Source organism: Cariama cristata, unplaced genomic scaffold (assembly GCF_000690535.1).
Source record: "Cariama cristata isolate BGI_N322 unplaced genomic scaffold, ASM69053v1 scaffold11093, whole genome shotgun sequence".
In the NCBI taxonomy this organism is placed as follows: Eukaryota; Metazoa; Chordata; class Aves; order Cariamiformes; family Cariamidae; genus Cariama; species Cariama cristata.
The window spans coordinates 11,884-22,271 of NW_009607835.1; the positions used below are offsets into that span (position 1 = coordinate 11,884).

Genomic DNA, 10,388 nt, shown 5'->3' on the forward strand with positions numbered 1-10,388 from the left:
CCTCCCGACAGTGGCTTAAGTTACCCTTGAAATAAAGCCAACTGCTACTGTTCTGGGAAGAGTACTGTGTGTCAACTGAACCAGCCGTGCTACTTAGTCCACTGACATGTTCCAGACATTGGCTTTAAATTCCTGACATGTTTGACAACTTTTAAGGTCACAAGCTTTCATACCATCTGATCTGGCTGTACAATACAGACTCTGGAAATGCACAAAGTTTCTGAGCCAAATTGTTTGATTAAAGCTTATTTTCTTAATTAAAAGAAATGGTAAATATAAAATTAGTAGGGAGGAGCTGCCCAGTTCAGCCTGTTTTACAGGGCTAAAATCTAACCTTTTTGATTTTAATCCACTTTTTTTTTCATTGAACTTCACTGTGAGTTGGAGCACACATGGTTACAACATGGATCATGTGGCAGGTTACTATCAGGGGAAAACCTGTGCAGAGATTGAGTATTAACATTTTGCCATAACTTTTTGATTTTTCTTGGCAGTTCTCAAATCAGACAGGGAGTCTGGATGCAAATCAGCAGTTGCAGATAGCACTGGAGGAGAAGGCGAGCCTGGAAACCCAGGTTTCTCAGGTAAGAGGTTGTATAAAATACGATCCAAATCTTGACATCTGTAAAGAAATTTGTGTGGCAGAAGAATGCAGCCTGAGCTTTGCATTAACACTGGTTTCTTCAAGCCTTATCCCTTAAACAGTCACTGCCAAATTTATTTAGCCAATATGATTTTCTTTGTGCTTTATTTTGTTTTGAACAGCTCTCAGAGTCACTTCACCAGCTCCAGACAGAAAGAGATCAGTATGTAGAGAAACTGAAGGAGGAGAGGAGCATTTGGCAGCAGCGAGTACAGCAGCTCTCTGAGCAGGTAACATCAGTGGCAGTATCACAGCTGCTTTTGACAAACACAGGCAGGAGTAACTGCACCATGAGCATTGTTTTAACTTTCACTTGTGTGGCCTTGCAGGTCTACACAATGGCAGAGGAGAAGGAGAAGCATATGGCCCAAATTCAGGAGCTGGAAGCCAATGTTACAGAGCTGTTGAGCAAATCAGGTAGGGCTTCCAAAGTGGGGCTTCACATTGCAGAGTACCAGCTGGTTAACTCTGTCTCCTCTGTGCAGGAACTTCTGCACCTGAGGTGCAAGTAGGTCTGAAGCTGTGAAGGCAGCTGAAAGCCTGCTGACCCTAAGAAACCTTTCATCCTAGCAAACAGCAAGTGAACTACTTCAACTAATTGACCAGCAGACTGTTTATGTCTTTAGTATCTGCCTGACTGTACTGTCAGCCCCTCTGGCCCAGGAGTTTGGGAAGGCAGGGTGCTCTTGCTAGGGCTGTGAGGGAATTAGCAGCACATGGCTGGATGCTGTGCTTGGTTTTGGGGTAGTTTCCCTCCTTTATTCCTCTCAATGCCTTCCGGTGACGATTGGATACTGCAGCTGGTGATACTTTCTGGGTCATAGAGCCCTATAGGTTGTGTATATAGTAGTGATGTGTATTACACAGTGATTTCGCCCTTTGACGGAGCTGGTTTTGATTCTATTTCCTCAGCAGTTAAGCCCATGGATATTGAGCCTTCCTCACCAGCAGGGCCCACAGCAGCTGAGCTGAGTCTGCAGGAAGAGATCCAGCGACTGCAGCAAGAGAAGGAGGAGCTGCATGGGCAGTACCAGGCCCAGGTTCGGGACAACGAGCAGCTGAGCCACCTCAACCGGGAGCAGGAGGAGCGGCTGCTGGAGCTCGAGAAGGCTGTGCAGCGCTACAATGAGGAGTCTGCAGACAGACAGCAGATCCTGGAGGACATGCAGAGTGACAAGGCCACAATCAGTAGAGCACTGAGCCAGAATCGGGAGCTGAAGGAGCAGCTGGCTGAGCTGCAGAATGGGTTTGTCAAACTGGTATGTCTCTTCTGTGCATCTTTTCCCAGTGCTTCCCCGCTACTTCCCTGACTGGTGCAATCCTTTCATAGCACAGATGTAAAAAGCTGGCAGAAGCATTATCTGTCTCTTGAGCTCTGAGGCTATGGGTGCTCCATCTTCTGTGATACATATTGCCATGCCATACTTCTTCAGGTGCTCTTGGCAGATGACCCGTATCTTTGTCCAGAGCAGTTTCCTTTTCCCTCTCATCCTCTAGCAGTCAGGCTGTTTCTTTTCCTGAGTATTCCTACTGCCCTTGAAGATACCCATTTTCTGTCCCCTGTATTTGCCCATGAGGAAGAAGTTCTCAGCAGTCTTCTCTCCTGATGCTGTCATTCTTATCTGTCCTGGAGCTGAATCCTTACTCTTGCTTGCTTCTTCCAATGTAAGAGCTTCCTGTTTGGGGTGCTGGCAAACTGACACATGGTCTAGCTGCTGATTTTCCTTTAGTCCTTTCTGAACTCCTTGTTTTTGAATGTCTGTGACTGTTTGGGATATTCATACCACCCATCTGCTTTGGAGCTGACAGGCTGTGTGATGTGCCAGGCCTCTTCTTGGCACTGTCCCAGCACTGATTCCCCTGGCTCTTTCCTTGCTCTTCTCCCATCTTCCGAACCTTTCTGCAAGTCATTTACTGCCCTGAACAGTCAATTTATGGGCCTTAGTTGCACCCCAGAATAACACAAGGAATGGCACTGTGTTGTATTGGGAATGAACATGGTTTACTGAGAGTATAATAGTTTATGGTGGTTGGGGCAATTTTCTTATACAGTGGTATTTGTCTTGTAGACAAATGAAAACATGGAGGTTACAAGTGCCCTGCAGTCAGAGCAACATGTAAAGAAGGAGCTGGCCAAGAAGCTTGGGCAGCTGCAGGAGAACCTGGGGGAGCTCAAAGAGACGGTAAGCAACAGCCGGTGGGATGGCAGGGCAGGTACATAGCGGTTTATGCAAATAGCTGGCAACTTTCCAAACTTTGATGGAAAGATGGAAATTGGTATTGTAATGATCAAGCTGGGAGCCTTCCCCTATCGTCTGCTGTCTGATGTGGGGGACCAGCATGTGGGGGCAGCTGCCTGCCTACCTAGTTGATGGCTTTGGGGCAATGTTGACAGTTTGGATCATGTCACACGGATCAGCTTTTCTGGCAGAAATGGTTTGATGTGATGGTTTGATCTTGTTATTTTAGCTGGAACTGAAAACACAGGAGGCTCAGGGTCTGCAGGAGCAGCGGGACCAGTACTACAGCCACTTACAACAGTACACCGTGGCGTACCAGCAGCTGTCTGCTGAGAAGGAGGAACTGCACAAACAGTACTTGCTTCAGACACAGCTTATGGATCGGCTACAGCATGAGGAGGTTCAGGGGAAGGTGACAGTGGAAATGCACCTGAAAGAGCTGCAGCAGACCAAGGTAACAGTAAAAAGGGCAAGTGGAAAGACAGGAGGAGAAATGCTTAAGTACATTAAGTATTAATTAAGCGAAAGGTTGGACCAGATGATCTTTCACAGTCCCTTCCAACCTGGGCTGATTGGTGATTACATCCTGTGCAATACAGGTGAATGATACTTGTCTGGAGCAAAAGCACTGCTTTTTTTTGTGTGTGTGTGGTGCTACTGCCTGAAGATGTAGTGACTATTTGCAGTCTGGCTTACGCAGCTGGTGATGTCCTGCTGCTCTCTTGCAGGAAAATCTGGAAGCTGTAGCTAAGGAAAACAAAGAGCTGCAGGCCCAGATCAGTCAGTTAGCAGCAGACCTGGATGGCAGGATTTTGCACCGACTAGAAGGTGAGCAGCTGCAGCTGTTCTCCAGGGAGGAGGCAGAGCTGGGCTCTCTGGGGCATTACCTCCTTGTTCACCTTCCTCCTTTTACAGGAGATGGAGTTGAAAGTGAAGCAATGACTGAAGAAATCGAAAAATCTTCATTTGTGATCCCAGAGAAGTTTGAAAGCCATGAAGAAATGGTGAGTATTAACGGGTAGAAAAGCCTTTGGTTTTAGCTCTAAACAAACATCTAGAAAAGGAGGCAGGTTAAATGCAGAGAGGTGCCACTGGGTGCATGGAGTAGGCTGTTTGTCATCTGTGATCCCTACCAGCTAGGTGCAGTAATGAGCAAAGTGTAACAGTTCTTTGCGCACAGCAGCAAAAAAAATAACTTCTGCAGCATCCTTGCAAGATAGGCTGGAAGTCTGGCAGTGGCTTTCATTATGAAGACAACTCAGCTGGCTGAGTAGCTCGCTAATTAGGATGATGATGTTCTCTTTAGTTTGGAAGGCAATTTGGAAATGGTGTCAAATATCTTCTAGATTTTTCTGTAAGTACAGTCATAATTGGAAAATACTGTGATCAAGCAGATGTCACGGGAGCTAGTATTTAACCTGCGTATTTGTACTACTTGGGAATGAGAAAAGATGCAGTACTTGCTGCCTGGTTTAGTTACAGGGAGGTCACTTAGTACTTTGGTTTTGTACACATAAATGAGACAGGGGATGCACCGTTGATCATACTTCACACAGGAGAAGGACTAATGTGCGTACTCTGGAATTCCTCTTAGGTCGCTTTCTTGACATCTGCCATGTCCCAAGTGGAGAAGGAGCGAGAAGATATGAGGCAGCAGCTGGCTGCTCAGAAACAGCAGTGCAGAAGCCTCCTGCAGCAAATAGCGGCTCTTAGGCAGGAGCAGCAACATAACATCACGCTGGGTGGAGGTAAAAACTGTGTGCAGTTTGGGGACAGTGTGAATACGGAGGCGTGCCTCAGGCAGCTGGCCCTGGCCTCTCTGAAACAGATCTGCAGGTTTTGTGAGTGCACCGTGTCCAGGGAGGAACTGTAAATTACACATGTCCCTTCCAGGTTCCACTATGGATACTGTTCCAGTGGAGGTTCATGAGGCTTTGAAAACTGCCATGGAGAAACTACAGGTAAGCAAAGGATCTCATCTTCTTTCAGCCCCGCTGCACTGCTCAGCTAGACTTTGATCCACCGTCAGACTCTTACAGCGCAGACACACAAACTGTAGGGGTGTAAGTAGCACATGTTCCATAATAAGCTACTTCTTAAAAAGCTTATCACTGCTTGTCTCAGCACAGGAAAGCTTGCAGCAGTAACTCCCCACCCACCCCCAGAGGTTGTGAATATAAGGGCCTAACACTGACCTGTGGTGGTCTTCTAAAAAAAAAAATTAGCTGAAGAACAGACTCAGTCTCTTCACCCTGCTGGGATGATGCAGGTGGTTTGCACTCTTGGAGCTAAGTATGACCAGAGCTGTGCTGTCCCAGCAATGAGATGGTTAAAACGCACTTTGTTTCATCAGCCCTTCTGCTTCCCAAAATGCAGAGATCCTTTTTTTACACCACCTCTAGCTCTGTCCTCTCTGTTCCTTTTTAGTGTCAAATTGGAGACAAGTTGTAAAGGCAGCAGGATTTGTTCCCTAGGCTCAGACCAATGTGAATGGAGGGTGTTGTCTTTAATACAAGTATTCTCTGTACGTGAGCAGTTCAGATGATTGATGTCAATTTTTGTGTTCAGTCCCGTTTCACAGACCTGATGCGTGAGAAAGCTGATCTGAAGGAACGGCTGGAAGAGTTAGAACATCGCTGCATACAGCTGTCTGGCGAAACGGACACCATTGGTATGTTGGGGCAACACCAGCACAAGCTAAAGCTTGCTCAATGCATTATTTACTTGGGGAACAGAAGGTCCCCAACAGCTCTCGGAGCTGGAGCCCTCCAACTACCAAGCAGTTCACGTCTCCTACTGCTGCCTAACTAGGCTAGATCTCCGATCCAGGGGCAGATGTGCTGCATCTTCACGCTACATAGTTCTGTGCACACTGTGAGCCTTGTTCCCCAATCCTCCTAACACTCCTTACTGCCTCTCTTCTATTCCAGGGGAGTACATCGCATTATACCAGAGTCAAAGGGCTATCCTCAAACAGCGGCACCAGGAGAAAGAGGAGTACATCAGCAGGTTGGCTCAGGATAAGGAAGAGATGAAGGCAAGGAATCTTTTCTGTAGTAGTGCTCCAAGCAGGGCAAGCCTGGGGAGCACTTGCACAGTCCAAACTTTCGCATGTTTTTCTTCAGCTAGCTTTAATGTTAAAGTTGCTAGTTTTGTGTCAGAGGCAGGACTGCAAACTGCAGTGCAGTGTTTGTGTGCGTGTTTCATATGCTTTCCTTTACTTTGGTGCAGATGAAACTACTGGAACTGCAGGATTTAGTGATGCGTCTGGTCAGGGAAAGAAATGAATGGTACAGCAAGTATGTAGCAGCTGCCCAAAACCCAGAGCTGTTAGCAAGCCAGAATGAAAGCGTACTTCCAGTGGAGAGGCGTATTGAACTGAACGCTACCGATGGAGAAGGTGAGCTGCTGCCCGGACAAGTTCTGTACGGTGGAATAACCTGAGGTCTCTGTGTTGTGCTGGTCAGGGAAGAGTTACTTACCTGCCTGCCTTGTCCGCGTTCTTTACAGGGTTACGAGAAGTGAATTTATCAGATGAAGCAGAACAAGAGGCTGCTGCTCTTCATCAGTCCGGTTTCTCCCCTATTGACACTAAAGCTGCTCAGCCAAGCCAAGAGGACCCCACAGCAAAGCAGATAATGCAGCTTCTCAGAGAAATCCAGAACCCTCAGGAGAGGCTGGGCTCCCTGCTGGAAAACCCCTGCATTCCCTTCTTCTACCGTGCTGATGAGAACGATGAGGTCAAAATCATGGTAGTTTAAGTGGTGCTAAATCGTATTTCCAGCAGTTTTCTATGAGCCTGAAAGGACTTAACTGACCTGTACGTGCCCATACCTCTGCTCAGTGCCCTTGGTCAGAACAGATTCTTAAAGACATCAGGGAAGAGGGATTGCATCAGACTGGAACTTGAGCATCAGACCTCATCTTCCCTTTCTCTTTCTTCTGTTACTTGGTGTGCTTGGAGTACAGGCAGACTCAAACTAATCCTGGGAGGCAGCTGGTGCTGGCACTTCACCTGGGCCAGGTGTAGGCCAGGGGAAGGGGATTCCATGACTTTGGGCAGAATGACTTAATCCCTTGTCGCAGACTCTGCAGCCAGCTTCACAGCAGTGACTGAGCAACAGTTCTGACCCATCACTCATGACTGTCATCAGCCTAGTTCCTTCCAGGGCTCCCAAAGTAACTAACTTATTCTGGTAACGAACTCTTTGGACTCTAAACGGTTTGGTTTTGTTTCATACTACGTATCTTAAAATTTCCCACTTTCTTCTGCAGCCTGCCTCTTGCAACTGTATCTGAAGCCAGCCTTGTCAGTCTTGAACAGCCCCATTTATGCTCGTTGCTTGGGGAAGGGACCCAGGGTTGCCTTTTGAGTTCTGGTTACTTGACAAAGCTTTATGTGATTTTTGGGAGTGGGGTGGAAATGTAACTGCACTTTGAAGGATGACGTTTCACTTGTATGTGTCTGAAGGTTTTATTTATTTTAAAAAATGGGAGAAATAAGTAAAAGGAAACCACTTAATAAACATGCTTTGTTTTGAATTTCTGGACTCTAGGGGTTCTAGTTCTCCATCCCTTAACTTTCCTCTTCTCCCATTTTGGTAAGGAATGCATTAGAGGGGTGGAATCCAAGATCCTGTGGTCCCCGTTTAAGCTGCTGGGACACACATCAGCAATAGAGCCATCGCCTACACTGCCTTGAAGCTGTAGCCTTAATTCTAAGGAGAAAACAAGACACAGTGGGCGGAAAGAGTACCCTGAAAAGCAGGAGCAAAGCAAATGCCCTGGGTGTGCAAGTGGTGAAGTGAACTGCATGTGGATATCCTGCAGCTACATTTGCCCTTCAGGCAAGGACAGCCTGCTCACAGGATGATTAGTTTCAGCAGCAGAGTTTTAAGGAGAACCACGGGAGAGGTTTAAGGGACCTGATCATCACAGCATTGTGATCCAAACACACGAGCCTGGGCTAGTGCCTGAAGAAGCACTCACCACCTCCCTGTTAACCTGTCTGGAGGAGAGAGATGCAAGCACAGGAACACAGTATCAGTTTTTGGGTTTGTCAACAACCAAAGGAGAGACCATTCATTTCGTCTGTGTCCAAGTTGGTCAAGCTTTGCACCAGCACAGTAGCAAGAGCTTTTCTTCTAATGCCAGAAGCAGATTAAGTGTGGGTTTGTTGTGGGGTTTTTTTTGTTTTGTTTTTTTTTTAAAGTGGTTCATCTTGCTGTTTCCACATACAACTGAAAAAAGCACACACAGAACAATTAGTGCTTTCCTGTGAACCCACCAGGGGAAAAGGGAAGCTGTTTTTTGAACTCCTTTCATTTGAATGGCACAGGTGGTGCCTGTCTGTTGTTAGCATAAGAAGTGACATGGGCTCCCAGGGTCCTGGCTGCATGGGTTTGTGTATATAGTGTATCTCTGTAAAATGGTGTATATTCCTTGAAGAGAGACTAAGCCTCTTGCAGTGTTTATGCCTCCTCTGGCTGTTCTTAAATCTGTATCATAATTAGTGGGGGCAGGGCTATGATTTAATACAGAGCATTATTATAATGGAATAAATATTTATTGGGTGTTCTACTCTGGTACTGTGAAGGAGACAAGGTGAGTGAAGAAGGTCTGCAGTCTGTTGCAGAGGTGACTTAATCCTGTTACAAATTTGCTTTCTGAATAAACTTATTCAGATGGGCACTGACTAGATGTATTTGTTCTGCATTGATCACCTTGAAATTTGCCAGAAAAAAAAAGTGAATAATGAATTCTTTATTTAAAAGACCTGCCCTGGCATCAATGCCCTTTTCACTCAGTTTCCATGAATGCTCTCCTGTAGACAGACTGCGGACAAACCCAAGATGTTTCTCTTGGCTAGCATTTCACATCCAGGCCCAGGCCCAGATCCATTGTTCACCGTTCCCTTTAGGAGCGTTGCCCTGACCCCACCGTCGGAGGCAGGCATGACCCAAGAGCAGGAACTACTGTTCAGCTGACACACAACTGACCTGCCCCTGCACCTCCGATTTGAGGAAAAATAGAAAAATGCTTCTTAAAGGCCATAAGCACCCACCAACAGGAAACAGCTGTTAGGCTGGAAAGAGGATGCTGCTTGACAAGGGGGTAGACAGGAGTTTATCTTGACTGGTATTCTCATCTTAACCTTTGACAACCTGCACATTAGGGGTTTCTAGTTGTGCAAAATAAGGCTCTAATACCTACTTGGAATACATAGTTTTGCCTTCAAAAATAAAATATTCAAGAACAACCCTATATATAACACCAGGGATAGATGGAACAGCTCCAGTGAGGGGAAAAAATAAAATAGGACAAGGTGTGGCATGTAATGGTTATTGCCTCAATTGTGTAGAAGCTGAAATTAAACCCATAAAAACACGCAAGACAGAGACAGCGAGAACACACGTGGGAAGGAATCACTAGAGATCCAGTCCGGTCACTCAACCCACACCAGCATCTACTACAAATAAAATCTTCAAGGAGATTTTTAGCTAAAACCTTACTAGGGAGATTCCACAAGTACCACAGCCAGCTGCAGCCAAGAGCACTCAGGGCTAAATCAGGCATCACTACTACAGTGATTTAAGTCAGCAACTCCAATGTTCCTGGTCTCTTCCTGCAGAAGTAGTGCTGGAGCCCCACTGCACAGGGGTTTAAGGAATCCATTGCCATCATTGGGATGACAGTGCTAAATTCAGGAATTATGGAGAAACGTAGCACTCGCTGTTTCAGTACAGAGACAGCAGGAACAGGTTTACCCAGTTTATACCAGGGGAGAAATCCCATTTCAGCCTAAAAGCAACTTCCAAGCAGGAGCTGGCCAGGTGTGTTAGACTGTACCTCAGATACCGGCCCAAAAGACACCACTTGACAGAGAAACTACAACTCAACGTCCACTTGCTGTGTTCCACAAACAGCCTAGGCAAAAATACCTTTTGAAGCAATTTTGTCTGCAAAACTCCCACCTTCTGTATGTCCAGTCACTGAAGCACCTCCACGCATTTCCCTTTACAACGGAGAAAGGGAGTTAACTTCTGCATCTGACAAGCTGTTTCACTCTGCTGCAGCTCCTCGACACCACTGTTGATGCAGATCTGTTCCACCTTCCCTATCAGTGATAGCACCTGCTTGCATGTATAGCTTTTTAAGCTCTATGGGATGAAAAGATGAGGTTATAATTAAAATCACCAACAGTTTGAAAATAACCCAGAGAAAGAGCAAAGGAAAGAGAGACAGTTTTATTCTAGTCATGGAAACCTTCATTATACAGAAATGAGAGTTTATTTCATCCAATAAACAAGAGTGACAGGTAGATCACAAACTGCATCACAGCTACTACCAGCACTGAGACAGTTCACCCACAACTCTGGGGTAATACAATAACCCAACTGCACACAGCAGAGAATTCAACAATCAGCTCAAAAACTCAACATTGGGATTTGGTTAACTTTTTGGATGTGTGTGTATATATATATGTATAATAGATATCCTTTCCC

General features: G+C 46.0%; 1 protein-coding gene across 1 annotated transcript in view; it reads left to right on the forward strand.

Moving 5' to 3' along the window:
- The window catches only part of GOLGA2 (golgin A2), a gene marked incomplete at its 5' end in the record, with an annotated part of 18,032 nt that extends 11,175 nt beyond the window's left edge, over window positions 1–6,857 (forward strand). Inside the window, 14 exons of the mRNA XM_009696896.1 lie at window positions 495–584; window positions 766–873; window positions 973–1,060; window positions 1,556–1,902; window positions 2,713–2,826; window positions 3,113–3,337; window positions 3,612–3,711; window positions 3,799–3,887; window positions 4,478–4,631; window positions 4,777–4,844; window positions 5,452–5,554; window positions 5,814–5,920; window positions 6,115–6,283; window positions 6,394–6,857. Coding sequence (XP_009695198.1) covers window positions 495–584; window positions 766–873; window positions 973–1,060; window positions 1,556–1,902; window positions 2,713–2,826; window positions 3,113–3,337; window positions 3,612–3,711; window positions 3,799–3,887; window positions 4,478–4,631; window positions 4,777–4,844; window positions 5,452–5,554; window positions 5,814–5,920; window positions 6,115–6,283; window positions 6,394–6,644 — 2,013 coding nt within the window. The remainder of the gene's footprint in view (window positions 1–494; window positions 585–765; window positions 874–972; window positions 1,061–1,555; window positions 1,903–2,712; window positions 2,827–3,112; window positions 3,338–3,611; window positions 3,712–3,798; window positions 3,888–4,477; window positions 4,632–4,776; window positions 4,845–5,451; window positions 5,555–5,813; window positions 5,921–6,114; window positions 6,284–6,393) is intronic.
- Between the last annotated feature and the right edge of the window lie 3,531 nt (window positions 6,858–10,388).